Source organism: Taudactylus pleione, unplaced genomic scaffold, assembly GCF_031769625.1.
Source record: "Taudactylus pleione unplaced genomic scaffold, aTauple2 ptg000483l, whole genome shotgun sequence".
Lineage (NCBI taxonomy): Eukaryota > Metazoa > Chordata > Amphibia > Anura > Myobatrachidae > Taudactylus > Taudactylus pleione.
The window spans coordinates 2,665,435-2,680,258 of NW_028284885.1; the positions used below are offsets into that span (position 1 = coordinate 2,665,435).

The 14,824-nt window shown below is 47.0% G+C and overlaps 1 protein-coding gene across 1 annotated transcript in view; it reads right to left on the bottom strand.

Annotated features, from left to right (window-relative positions):
* The window catches only part of DNAH14 (dynein axonemal heavy chain 14), a 1,015,490-nt gene that overhangs the window by 82,045 nt on the left and 918,621 nt on the right, over positions 1 to 14,824 (bottom strand). The window contains exons 58-64 of the mRNA XM_088449338.1: positions 13,093 to 13,274; positions 11,208 to 11,316; positions 10,595 to 10,720; positions 9,041 to 9,135; positions 7,611 to 7,770; positions 7,097 to 7,228; positions 5,544 to 5,639 (exon numbers count right to left, since the gene is read on the bottom strand). Coding sequence (XP_088305464.1) covers positions 5,544 to 5,639; positions 7,097 to 7,228; positions 7,611 to 7,770; positions 9,041 to 9,135; positions 10,595 to 10,720; positions 11,208 to 11,316; positions 13,093 to 13,274 — 900 coding nt within the window. The remainder of the gene's footprint in view (positions 1 to 5,543; positions 5,640 to 7,096; positions 7,229 to 7,610; positions 7,771 to 9,040; positions 9,136 to 10,594; positions 10,721 to 11,207; positions 11,317 to 13,092; positions 13,275 to 14,824) is intronic.

Below are 14,824 nucleotides of genomic sequence, written 5' to 3' on the forward strand. Positions count from 1 at the left end.
CCCCCCCTCAGCCTAACCCTGATCTCCCCCACCCTCAGCCTAACCCTGATCTCCCCCACCCTCAGCCTAACCTTGATCTCCCCCACCCGCAGCCTAACCCTGATCTCCCCCACCCGCAGCCTAACCCTGATCTCCCCCACCCTCAGCCTAACCCTGATCTCCCCCACCCGCAGCCTAACCCTGATCTCCCCCACCCACATTCTAACCCTGATCTCCCCCACCCGCAGCCTAACCCTGATCTCCCCCACCCACAGCCTAACCCTGATCTCCCCCACCCTCAGCCTAACTCTGATCTCCCCCACCCGCAGCCTAACCCTGATCTCCCCCACCCTCAGCCTAACTCTGATCTCCCCCACCCTCAGCCTAACCCTGATCTCCCCCACCCGCAGCCTAACCCTGATCTCCCCCACCCTCAGCCTAACCCTGATCTCCCCCACCCGCAGCCTAACCCTGATCTCCCCCGTCCTCAGCCTAAACCTGAGCTCCCCCGCCCGCAGCCTAACCCTGATCTCCCCCACCCTCAGCCTAACCCTGATCTCCCCCACCCGCAGCCTAACCCTGATCTCCCCCACCCTCAGCCTAACCCTGATCTCCCCCACCCGCAGCCTAACCCTGATCTCCCCCGCCCTCAGCCTAACCCTGATCTCCCCCGCCCGCAGCCTAACCCTGATCTCCCCCACCCTCAGCCTAACCCTGATCTCCCCCACCCGCAGCCTAACCCTGATCTCCCCCACCCGCAGCCTAACCATGATCTCCCCGACTCGCAGCCTAACCCTGATCTCCCCCACCCGCAGCCTAACCCTGATCTCCCCCACCCTCAGCCTAACCCTGATCTCCCCCACCCGCAGCCTAACCCTGATCTCCCCCACCCTCAGCCTAACCCTGATCTCCCCCACCCACAGCCTAACCTTGATCTCCCCGACTAGCAGCCTAACCCTGATCTCCCCCACCCACAGCCTAACCCTGATCTCCCCGACTCGCAGCCTAACCCTGATCTCCCCGACTCGCAGCCTAACCCTTATCTCCCCCCCTGCAGCCTAACCCTGATCTCCCCTACCCTCAGCCTAACCCTAATCTTCCCCACCCACAGCCTAACCCTGATTTCCCCGACTCGCAGCCTAACCCTGATCTCCCCCACCCTCAGCCTAACCCTGATCTCCCCCACCCTCAGCCTAACCCTGATCTCCCCCACCCTCAGCCTAACTCTGATCTCCCCCACCCTCAGCCTAACCCTGATCTCCCCCACCCGCAGCCTAACCCTGATCTCCCCCGCCCTCAGCCTAACCCTGATCTCCCCCGCCCTCAGCCTAACCCTGATCTCCCCCACCCTCAGCCTAACCCTGATCTCCCCCACCCACAGCCTAACCCTGATCTCCCCGACTCGCAGCCTAACCCTGATCTCCCCCACCCGCAGCCTAACCCTGATCTCCCCCGCCCTCAGCCTAACCCTGATCTCCCCCGCCCGCAGCCTAACCCTGATCTCCCCCACCCTCAGCCTAACCCTGATCTCCCCCACCCACAGCCTAACCCTGATCTCCCCGACTCGCAGCCTAACCCTGATCTCCCCCACCCGCAGCCTAACCCTGATCTCCCCCACCCGCAGCCTAACCCTGATCTCCCCCCCTGCAGCCTAACCCTGATCTCCCACACCCGCAGCCTAACCCTGATCTCCCCCACCCTCAGCCTAACCCTGATCTCCCCCACCCACAGCCTAACCCTGATCTCCCCGACTCGCAGCCTAACCCTGATCTCCCCCACCCACAGCCTAACCCTGATCTCCCCCACCCGCAGCCTAACCCTGATCTCCCCCACCCACAGCCTAACCCTGATCTCCCCGACACGCAGCCTAACCCTGATGTAGACATTATGACACTGTCGACATTTCACCGGTCATCCGTGGTGTCGAGTAAACACAGAAGTCTTTAGCTCGTCCCTCAGATTAATGGTTATAATGACTCCTCTCTGCAATGAGCACATTCATACATATCACACTGAGAAAGGCGGCAGCATCCGGCCATATGCACCGACACTGCTGGGGTGCCGCGGCCATGACCACCTGGCAGAGCTCAGGCTTCCCAATCGCTGCTCACACCCTAGGAGCTGAATGCTGTAGGAACACCCCTGTTATACCACCATGTGATCAAATGACCAGCGAGGTATAAATAGGACCACACGAGGATCCTATGGGATCAGGCAATGTAAGGTTCCCATTGGCTCGGCCACAAATTGTTGTGTATTAAACCTGATCATAATCAATCAGAGATCCCATCTCACTGCTCGCCCCAACCAGCAATTGCCTAATACCAGTGCAGAGACCACAGCAGGCAGTCTATATGCCCACCAGTCAGCAGAAGCCAACGTACGAGATACTGTTTCTCCTGATTTTATTTTAAACAGCTAAAACTATTTATGTTATCTATAACGTTTCCGTTTTATTTTCACTAGAAACCGTTAGGGATGCAGCAATTTGTTTGTTTTTCCAACCCCCCCCCCCCCCCCTCGTCCTGCTCTGATCAATTCAATTTATTATTGTCACTGCAAACACATCAGATGCAAATTGAGATAAATTACAAAACTGTGTAACAAACAAATCTGGGGGTAAACACTTGTTAAAAACACTTCACTTTAAATATTATGTAAAAATGACAGATGAAAAATAAGAAACGTTTTCTTAAACCTACTTGTGCGTATTGTAATGATCCTCTGCCGTCTATAGAAAGGTAAAAGATTCCAAGAAGGATGACTATTGTCTGTGATGATGTTATTTGTCACGCTCCTTTTAACATTTTATCTTCTAGACGAGGTAGTGATCACCCGCTCTATCAATAGACCTACGTTCTACATGGGAGCTATTTCCATACCACACCAAAATAGAATATGGAAGAGTCCTCTCAATGACACAGTCTATAAAACATTGTCAAAATATCTCTGGGTGAGCTTGAAGCACCCGGCCTATGTAGGAAGAAGAGGCGTGACGGTGCCTTCCTCTGCCCCCCAGAGATGTGAGCATTCCAAGTGGGATCATCCGAAATATTTACACCTAGAAACTTTAAACTACCTTGTCCTCTTCACACCTACATCATGTATGCACAGTGGGGTCCAGGTCTGTTCCTCTTCACTTCCTAATATCTAAAGTAACCACCTTTGTTTCCAAGGATGGGAACCCATTAGAAGACCGGCAATCTTGCCAATGGTCAGGGCGATACCTAGTTCCGTCCTTCATTACACTGCACAGCCCCGCATACAATATTGTGTGACTGGCCAGGCAAGCACGGCCAACCACGCGGTATTGCATGCGACCCGCAGGAGCACATTATAGGAAGTGCCAAATATATAGTTCTGATCCGCCTCAAAATGATAGATCTTCTAATGTGTACCGGCCTAATAGTGTTAAGGTACAATTGCCTCCCCCCATTTCACTAGGTGCTGAACCTCAGTCCTATATGTGTCTTCAACTCCATCTGTGTCATCTGCGAATTCTACAATCATGTATAACTGGGAGGACGAAACACAGAGAACATACAGAGAATACAATAACGAGCTGAGAACACATCCCTGGGAAACACCAGTACTGATGGTCATTTCAGAAGAGGTTTTAGCACCAATCCTAACAGACTGCAACCATTTACATATTGGAATACTGGAAAGTGTTACCGTATGGTAAACAGTTTGGGTTTTCCATAATGAAAAGCCATGTATGACGGCAGTGATGTACGCACTTTGAGCCGGATTCAGGGTCTCATTCAGAGACGGACGCTATTTGCGCTCGCTCGTTCAGAAAAAGGGGCTGGCTATTCAAATGAACCGTTCGCTCTTTGCGGTCTGTTGATGCCTCTATGTCTGAACGAGCGAACAAAACTTGCGGTCGTAATTTTGAAAAAGACGCTCCCTGGCCGCTCGCATCATACGTCATGTCCGCTATTTATTAGATTAATCGAGTACATCGAACAGCGTATGAACTGCTCGCTATTCTTGTGGTTGGTTTTTCCTACTGCAATCTTGCGAGCAGTTCTGACTTTAAAACAACCAAGTGACATGGTCAATGACGCTGCTGTATTAATTATGCACACCCATAAAACGCCCGTTTTGACCTTTAAGCACGCCAGCGTTCTGAATTCCACTCCCCGTTTTCAAGCACCTTCCCCTGTTACCACCCACATGCGCCTCCTCCTGTCACTCAAAATAGCAGGCATTCGCTATTTAGCGAACAAACGATTTTCGGCCGCACTGACTGGTTCGCGCATGCGTATTACAAACTGTACGCATGCGCATATGTGCGAACATCGCTCGGAACGAGCGAACGGCCGCTTACGAGCGGCTCTGAATGAGACCCTCAGTACGGATCGCTATTGCGATCTCAGCTGCGATTACGCACGTAGACCCGCTGTGAAAATATGCCAATGTTTACGAACGCTATGCTATCGCAGCCCAACATAAGGACGCCCACTTCCCATTACTCACATCGGTAATACCTTGTAAGTCTGCGAAACCATCGGTAACATCGAGTACCATCGGATCCTCATGCACAATTGCTAACCTTCCGGTACGCAGCGATAGCTCAGACTGCGTATGCCATCGCAAGGGCTATTTTCTGTACTCCCCTGTAACGGCATTCAAACGCACTGACATGCCTGCGTTTTGCCGACCCCCCCGTAAACACCCCCAAATGCTGACTTCCTGTCAATCACTCTGCGATGGGTCTGCACGGTCTCTGCGATCCCTTTTTTAGGCATATAAAATAGCCTCTAACCTGAGGAAAGGTATTAAACCTGCTAAGGGAAAGTGAAAATCATTTTAAGGAGACTGGAGATTGTAGGAGTACGTGGTGGGAGCTTCAACAAATTAAATTCCTGTTCTAGGGGACTGGGCTCACCGTCTGTAATAGATTGCAATACATTTTATGCTAGATGATAAAACAAGTAACATTTCATTGGTTACACTGGATTCTGCAGCTATTGCTGTTTTAACCATTAATGAGTCGGAGGTCTGGTCTTTGCGTAGAGCGAGTATCAGGAAAGCCCCGGGTCCAGGTAATATTCCCGGGCGGACACTGTGCAAATGTGCAGATCAATTAGCGGCTGTTTTAATTAGAATTTTTAATCTTTCGTTAGCACAGTGTAGTATCCCGAAATGTTCTAAAACTACAATCACAAAACGCTTAGAGAGAGTCATTCTGGAAGCTCTGGAGAGTGGCATCACAGCGGGCTTTGATACCCATCAGTTTGCTTATAAAGTCAACAGGTCGACGGAAGATGGCGTTCTGGTAGTGTCCATGGCGTTCCCTCGCATTTAGTGAATAAGAGTTATTATGTGAGGCTTTTATTTGTGGACTACAGCTCAGCATTTAATACCATTGTTCTTTCATGACTGATTAACACATTAATTGATATTGGTTATAGTATTTCTGGGATGTCTCCCTGTCTGATGAGCCCCAGGGTGAGCAGTTTGCACAGTAGACGAGTTTTCCTCCTTACCAGCCCTGAGTGCAGTGATCTTATGTCTGTGGATGCAGCCACATGGGGCAAAGGTCTGAGCCTTCTTACCAGAGACAAGCTGGCCTGTTTCCTCCTCAGTCTTTCCTGTGCCAACCTCAAGGCTTCTTGGGCCTCGGCCACCCGTCGCTTTTTCGGGATCACCGTCTAGAGTAAACCAGGGACTTATAGAGTCAGTGAGTTGTCACTTGGAGAAAAAAACACATACAGTGTATATTGTGCGTTACCCCTAACACCAGATCGCTTTGCCTTTCACATTGGAGTTACTGGACCATTATATCAAACATATTAATATATTCTCTACAAAGGATTTCTGGTGGTGTACCATCTTATGCCTGCAGGATCTGATGGCAGGGGACGGGCGCATAACGCCATTAATTCTGCCCACTAACCACGTTCCTTGGATTTCTGCCTGTCTGCTGCTCCACTATTGTATTGCCTCTTGAGACTAAGACTCCAATCGTGCCCATTGGCTATGCCTCTGGGGTTAACCTAGCCTGCTGTTTTGCCCTGGTAACTTCATTACTGTGTACCGACCAATGCTCCTGTCCAAATGACCACGACTCCTGGATTCTCCTTGTCTATCATTCTGCCCTGGCATCTTCATTACTGTGTACCAACCCCTGCTCCTGCCCACTTCTCCGGGATTCCCCTTGTCTGCTGTTCTGCCCTGGCATCTTCATTACTGTGTACCGAACTCCTGCCCAAATGACCACAGCTCCTGGATTCTCCTTGTCTATCATTCTGCCCTGGCATCTTCATTACTGTGTACCGACCAATGCTCCTGCCCACGTCTCCTGGATTACCTTTGTCGGCTGTTCTTGCCCTGGCATCTGCATTACTGTGTACCGAACTCCTGCCCAAATGCTCACGGCTCCTGGATTCTCCTTGTCTATCATTCTGCTCTGGCTCTTCATTACTGTGTACCAAGCCCTGCTCCTGCCCACTGCTCCGGGATTCCCCTTGTCTGCTGTTCTTGCCCTGGCATCTTCATTACCGTGTACCAACATCTGCTCCTGCCGACTGCTCCGGGTTTCCCCTTGTGTGCTTTTCTGCCCTGGCAACTTCATTACTGTGTGCCGACCAACACTCCTGCCCACGTCTCCTGGATTACCCTTGTCTGCTGTTCTTGCCCTGGCATCTTCATTACTGTGTGCCGACCAACGCTCCTGCCCACGTCTCATGGATTCCCCTTGTCTGCTGTTCTTGCCCTGGCATCTTCATTACTGTGTGCCGACCAACGCTCCTGCCCACGTCTCCTGGATTACCCTTGTCTGCTGTTCTTGCCCTGGCATCTTCATTACTGTGTGCCGACCAACGCTCCTGCCCACGTCTCATGGATTCCCCTTGTCTGCTGTTCTGCTCTGGCACTTATGCCTACTGTGTAACGACCTTTGCCTGTGCTGACCACGACCTCCCCACTTTCTCCCGTATCCAGTAATCGGAATCCCATTCATCATACACCCGGACCCTGTGAGACACACTGGCATTGGAAGTAATATACTATTACCATTATAGACGTGCACCGTGATGTGTATCACACTAGTAACAGTCACTAGGGTGTGCTCACACTATAGATATTAGATATATTGCTGTATACACACCTTGTATACCTCACGATAGTGCTCTAGAGCCACTACCCACTGGCACAGCGAGCGACATGCCGTGGACACTGCGCCCACTTTCTGCGGGGTAAAATCTGGAATGCTGGAATATTTTTTTAATTTATGAAAGACCTGCGAATAAACAACAAACCATTGTTCAGGAAATAAACCATGCAAACGAGATTAATGCCATCACTGAGCGTAATAAAACACCTGTTTATGGGGAGATTCCAAAATGGCATCAATAAGTGGCAATTAGAAACCAGGAAAGCCTTATGCCCAAAATGTCAGATTATTATACATGTACTGGAGACCAAAATAGGTTTATATAGCAACAAAGAGCTGAGTAAGCTCAACATTCAGAATCTAGAAACATAACACAAGGACAAGATGGCGTCCAGAAAGTAAATGAGAATTAACGATGTAACAACAACAATGGAGACACAGAGACCGCCACGGCCATTGATCGTCACATTGGGATACAGAGGAGAGATACAGATCTGTACACGGATACCTTCTCCGGTACACCATCCTTGTCCAGGCTGACCAGTCTCTTCAGGAATCCCGGATCTCCCAGTAGGAGTTTGGCTGTGGCCCAGTCTGGATTCTTTTGCAGTAACACGCAAACGGCGTTCATGACCGTCAGCACCAGGAAGGGGGGGTTAGTGTACACCCTGACAAAATAAAATGCGCCCAGCTAAAAGCTGCAAAAAAGTAACTTTCACAACATCAGACACTAAGAATGTTATTGGCTATTCTATGATTCTTTAGTTGAAGAATAGAAAAAGAGGGATTAAACACGAGATATATATAATGCTTCATACTTTTTATAGTTCTTCATATCAGTCTCAGTCTTTGCCGACCAGTAGCCGCCATTGGCATCTCAAATTCAGGAATGACTTTGATTTATTGCGCCATACACTAGTCTATCCACTCTGAGCCTCTTCATACCCCAACATCACCAGCAGCCGAGAGCCCGTACAGCCCGGGTACTGTGGGTGTGGTCACATTCTGGAGGCGTGGTTATGCCCCCTTACAAAAAATATGTAGAAAAAAAAACCCAAAAAACTATGCACGGCTCTACAAAGGGGGACAATGTCCACCTACCTCAGCAAATTACCCGGGGCCCCCCAGCAAGCCCGGGCAATAAATATACGCCCCCCCCTAAACACCAGAGCATTCCTTATACTGCATTACAGTATAACTATGAATAAGTATAACATAGATAAAATATGATAATTTGGCCCATATGATAATTCCGCCCATATTTCCACAACTCTGGGCAGATTTCTGATAACATCAGGGCAGAATCCCAAACCTCGTCTCCAAATGTTACCTGCAATATTCCCAGTTACTTTGGCAATTTTGAGAAAGAAAAAAAAAGTGTGATTGCGTTCACTAGGCAGCATGGTTGGTGTAGTGGTTACCATTACTGCATCACAGCACTGAGGTCATGAGTTCTATTCCCAGTCATGGCACTATATATGTGGAGTTTGTATGTTCTCCCATGTTCGAAGGAGATAACCGGAGCGGTTGCTCCGGTTATCTCCCACACATAAAAAAAAAATTAAAAATAAATATTGGGGGGTTAATTGGCTTCTGACAAAAAAAATTTACCCTAGTGTGTGTCCGTGTGGTATGGAATGTAAAAAAAAATAAAAATAAATCTAGAATATAGACTATCAGATTCTTTTATTTTTATTTATTCAAATATGACTAAGTGTGATGCAATTACCATGGTAACCACAGTCACCTGACTTATGATGTAGTGAGCAGTCAGGGATTAGGAGAGGAACAATCCTCCTCTCGGGCCGGCACGTTCATAGCACAACCCCCACCCACCAAATCAGAGATCAGGTGACCCTTTTTTTTTTTTTCTAAGGCTTCATTTAGTACACTTTTTCTTTTCTGTAATAGTATCTCCTTGTTTCTGTTGGCACTTACTTTACTTCTGAAATGTCAGATTTATCCAGGGAATCCAGGGCCGACACAGCGTCCTCTAATGCCGGGAGAACCTCCCTGAGCTCCCTCTGAGCATGCTGCAGGAAGAGAGAGCGCGACTGGGTTTATACGCCGCACGCGGTCATGTGATAATCACTAAGCGCTCGGTCTCAACAATGTGCATTTAGTGTGATTTAATAATAATAACTCCATTACATGAAACGCAATGGGCCCATCCACACCTTTGTGTTGAGCTACAGCTCTTTGATAAAAATAATGCACCTTGTAAATCAAAGGTAATCATAATATTGCAGCTTTAGTGTGAACTACAGGGACCACACTGAATATGTATGTAATATGCAACTTAGATCGGCAATGCCTAATTAAGATCGCCGGGGGCAGGCATACCTCCCAACAATAGCAGTGTCAGAATTGGGACATGGGGGCGTGGTCACACCACAGGGAAATACCTCTCACAAAAGTCCCTACTGCAGGACAGTTTTTTCAAACCAAGAGTTGGGAGGTATACATGAGGCCCTAGGCTGAAATAGATGGTTGGATGGGTGATGTGCATCACTCTCAGTATTTGTGAATTCATTTAATAAGAAAAAAAAACACTGAATCTGCGAAAACAGGTTTAGAAAGACTTTCAATTGGCTTCATTGAGAAACATGAGCCGATATGTTCTGTATATCTGCAATCAAAGCCCATTTTATATTTATACTAAGAAACCAGGAAATCTCGGTGACTTCAAAATGGTCCCAACGTTCAAGGAAAACTAAGGGAAGAATACACGCTGCAGTTTGCCCTATGTGAGTTACACACACTGTCCCACATGTACTACAGTACTGGTGTGCAATACTGAACACTTAGCAATGTACACAAACGCTGCCTCTATGACAGGACACAACACCTACAGCCGTGTCATTGTGATGCAATGTATAATATGGTCTCCTGTGGTCAATAACGACCTTGGACCACTGACTGTAGTGGCCCAATGTTAAGGTTAAAGCTGCACACACACACAACGATTTTTTGAACGATATCGTTGAACGATAATCGTTTGAATAAATCGTTCACTTTCTGAGTCAAACGATGAACGATAATCGTTCATGCGCGTTCACGTTTGTAGTTCAGTCAGACTTGTCAATTCAACGATTTACATTAAGGGAATATGCAAAATCGTTTGTAGTTCAAAAAAATCGTTCATTACACTTTAAAAAATCTGACAGATAATCTGACAGAAAATCGTTCATAAAATCGTTGGTAACAAAATCGTTGTGTGCACCTTCAGATCGGGTCCTTATAATTCATTGGTACCTAGTGATGCAGAATACTGTATCAGGCCACCACTGTGTGTTTATTACAGATAAAATGCATCAAATATTCTTTGCTTTTAAGAAGGATATTATAGCGTATTATAGCGCAAGTTGTAGCGCCCATTCTATTATCCAGGATGTAGCGCCCATCAGGCTATTCTGATGGGGAATAAGGAGCGTTACTTGGGGTGGTCTTACTGAGGGAAACCTACTGTACCTACAAGGTGCTAGCGAATACCTGGGCATAGTCTTGTACAATTCGCGTCTCCTGCGCCATCACCTCCTCTTCCTGCTGTATGATCGCTCGCACTTGCTCCACCACGATGGCGTCTCTCTGCAGCTTTGCCATCAACTCTTCTATTTCCTACAGGTAAGTAAAACAGCAAATAGTAAGATCGCCAAATACAGGGGGTGCGGTCAGGAGGCCGACAGTCACTGGGCGGCGGCCGTGTGTGCGTCTTTTTCCGCAGTCGCATCTGCGACTTTATGTGTCCGAAAGAACAAGCCCCCTGCGACTTACAAGCATGCACAGTAGAAAAACATCAATCCACTGCGTCTGACATCGGCGGTTCAAGCGATTTAGAATCACGTTCACTATGTTTACAGTATAGATTATGTGACAACAGGATCGCTGCAGCAACTATGATGTGACAAATAACATAACCTCAAATTTGCGCAGATTTGCGGAGTCACTTGGACATGTCACATTGTCATCCTGTGACCCAGGCAGCAGATTACTGTGCACAGCGCTGCGTAGACTTACAAGTGTTTTGTAACATACAGTAAAGGAAGCATGTGCTATTACAGAGGGCAGTATAACCCCCTATTCATCGGTCACGTATTCTGTGTACCTTTGATTTTTGCTCTATTTGTGGCCCCAGAGCCACCAGCTCGTGTTGCATGATCTCAATGGAGGACGTCGCATCCAACAGCTTTGAAAGTCCAATGGAGAAACGATTCCTGGGAGAGAGAGAGAAGACATTATCATTATATGCGCAGACACTATGGGGATCACTTAGCCAATCAGAAACTGTGTGTACTGGCTTCTCTGAGCTGAAATAATTAGCCACCTACCAATGGGAAGCCACCAGGACCCAGCGCACAGTGGCGTGACGGCTCCCAGCGCTAATGGTGTATAGTGAGTACAAGATACTGACAAAGACCAGTGAGACCATACAACCAAATATTTTACATGTTGTTGTCTCAAGTTGTGGCTTACAGTTCAGTGATGGCGCGGTCAGGTGTCATGTGTCATGTGTCATGTGTCATGTGTCATGTGTCATGTGTCATGTGTCTTGTGTCTTGTGTCTTGTGTCTTGTGTCATGTGTCTTGTGTCTTGTGTCATGTGTCATGTGTCAGGTGTCAGGTGTCATGTGTCATGTGTCTTGTGTCTTGTGTCATGTGTCATGTGTCAGGTGTCAGGTGTCATGTGTCATGTGTCAGGTGTCAGGTGTCATGTGTCAGGTGTCATGTGTCATGTGTCAGGTGTCATGTGTCAGGTGTCAGGTGTCAGAAATGAGCACGTTATGAAAACTGTGATGCTCTGTACATTTATTTCACTTGCACCTGAGTTATACAAATCTAACACTTGTGCTCCAATAAGCAGATCAGCGGCTCATGCGCAGGACAGTATCAGTATGCAGGTGCACGCTAATTGCACTCTTTTAAAAATGGGATCAGTACGATTTACCGACGGATGCATGTCCGGCAGTTCAAATCCCGACGCCGGTAGACCGGCTCCAGTAAAGATCCCGACTGCGCTAAAGGTAAGTATAATCTAACCTAACCCCCCTCCCTAAACCTAATCCTCCCTTAGGGGTGCCTAACCCTAACCTCCCCCCCCCCCAAGTGCCTAAACCTAACCCCCCCTTCCCTGCTGCCTAAACCTAACCCTTCCGGGGGGGTGCCTAACCCTAATCTCCCCCTGGTGGTGCCAACCCTAACCCCCCCTTCCCCTAGCCTAACCCGAAGCCTCCCGGGTGGGTGCCTAAACCCAAGTCCCCCCCGGGAGCCCCTAACCTAAGCCTCATCCCGCAGCTGTCCGCGCCCGGCGCCCGACTTACCTTTGATCGGGATGCCGGGCTCCCGTCGTAGGTATAATGACAGGCGTTCGAATTTCGAGGCCTATCATTAGATTTTGATGCCTGTCATTAGACCCTTGCCGGGATTAGACAGTCGGGATGCCAATGGTCGGCATTTAGAGCGTTGGCGTTCCCTTTTAAAATGTGTCATTTAGTTTTGCACATTTTTTGAAAATAATTTTTTACCAATTATATACACAAGACGGGTTCAGGTTCCCAGTTGATGATAATTACCAGATATTTGCCCCATATGGATATATATGTATTATACCGTACACGTATAACGATAGCGTGTGACTCAAAATACAGACATGGACATGTAAGTGTGCAGACACGTAACTGCGCATCCACAAAGTGGGCGACTCTTACCGTCCTCTCTAAGGTATGTCCTTAAGGTTTCATCAAACATAAACTAAGGTGGTTGTATATTTATTGGAAACGTGTTTTAAAATCTTAGTTTGCGTCCTGAGAAAATGACGGCATTTCTGCGCAACACGTGGGAAATAACGAAAGATGAAATTCCAGAAATAGTCTATTCTATAGCTGGGTTTTGTGAGGTTTAAACATAAACTTGTGGGAGCACTGATGCTTGTTAAATTAAGAAAAAACAATAAAAAGTACAGAATAAAAGTTACCGCTATATCTGCTCCTTACCGGTCTGTCGTCAGCTTCTGTCTCTTTGCCTTCAGGATGTTTGAGAATGTGTCTATGAAGCTCAGATAACTCTGAGGGGTCACATAATAATGTCTCCTGGTCTCCTCCAGATATTGCACTGCTTTGCTGGAAACACTCTTGTGAATAGCGACACAAACCTGGGTAATGCTGCTCTGTAATTCCTGGGGGGGGGAATTAATAACAAATCCGTTGTGAGAATGTCTTTCCTAGGCCATGGAAGATGACTTGAAGGACACTTCAGTCAAAAACAATGTGACTTAATATGCTGGATGCCTGAGACTAAAATTGTCTGTTGAAAACTCAGAAACTAATTTTTGTTGCCATTTAACACATACTTAAAAAAAAAAGTTCTCTCTCCTTAGCAACTGATGTAACCGTGGAAATAAGAAGTGCAGTCCACAGTTAGTTTATGAACAAATGAACTCCCCTGTCAAATCACAGCAGCAGTGTGTTTCTGGCTTCCTAACAGACAATTTCAGGCGAAAAATCTTTTTCAAGTATCTTATGAGCAGGAAGTGTAGTAAATAATGGCTTTGTGCATGTTGAGCATTGTGGTTCTATTTCTATCATTTTAATTAACTATCATTCCCAAGGTTATCACTTTATCACTGTCTGGCAACAAAAAAGTCACAGCTTATATTTACAGTCAGGTGCATAAATATTGGGACATTGACAGAATTTTCATATTTTGGCCTCTATTCACCACCACAATGGCTTTGAAATGAAGCAAGCAAGATGTGCTTTAACTGCAGACTTTCAGATTTAATTTGAGGGTAATTACATCCAAATCAGGTTAACGGTGTAGGAATTACAACGGTTTCTATATGTGCCTCCCACTTTTTAAGGGGCCAAAAGTAATGGGACTATCAACTCAAAAGCTATTTCATGGACAGGTGTGGGCTATTCCCTCGTTATTTCATTATCAATTAAGCAGGTAAAAGGTCTGGAGTTGATTCTAGGTGTGACATATGCATTTGAAATCAGTTGCTGTTGACTCTCAATATGAGATCCAAAGAGCTGTCACTATCAGTGAAGCAAGCCATCATTAGGCTGAAAAATCAAAACAAACCCATCAGAGAGATAGCAAAAACATTAGATGTGGCCAAATCAACTGTTTGGAACATTCTCAAAAAGAAAGAACGCACTGGAGAGCTCAGCAACACCAAAAGATGCGGAAGACCACGGAAATCAACTGTAGTGGATGACAGAAGAATTATTTCCCTGGTGAAGAAAAACCCCTTCACAACAGTTGGCCAAATCAAGAACACTCTCCAAGAGGTAGGTGTATATGTGTCAAAGTCAACAATCAAGAGAAGACTTCACAAGAGTGAATATAGAGGGTTCACCACAAGATGTAAACCATTGGTGAGCCTCAAAAACAGGAAGACCAGATTAGAGTTTGCCAAACAACATCTAAAAAAGCCATTACAGTTCTGGAACAACATCCTATGGACATATGAGACAAAGATCAACTTGTACCAGAGTGATGGGAAGAGAAGAGTATGGAGAAGGAAAGGAACTGCTCATGATTCAAAACATATCACCTCATCAGTGAAGCATGGTGGTGGTAGTGTCATGGCGTGGGCATGTATGGCTGCCAATGGAACTAGTTCCCTTGTATTTATTGATGATGTGACTGCTGACAAAAGCAGCAGAATGAATTCTGAAGTGTTTCGGGCAATATTATATGCTCATATTCAGTCAAATGCTT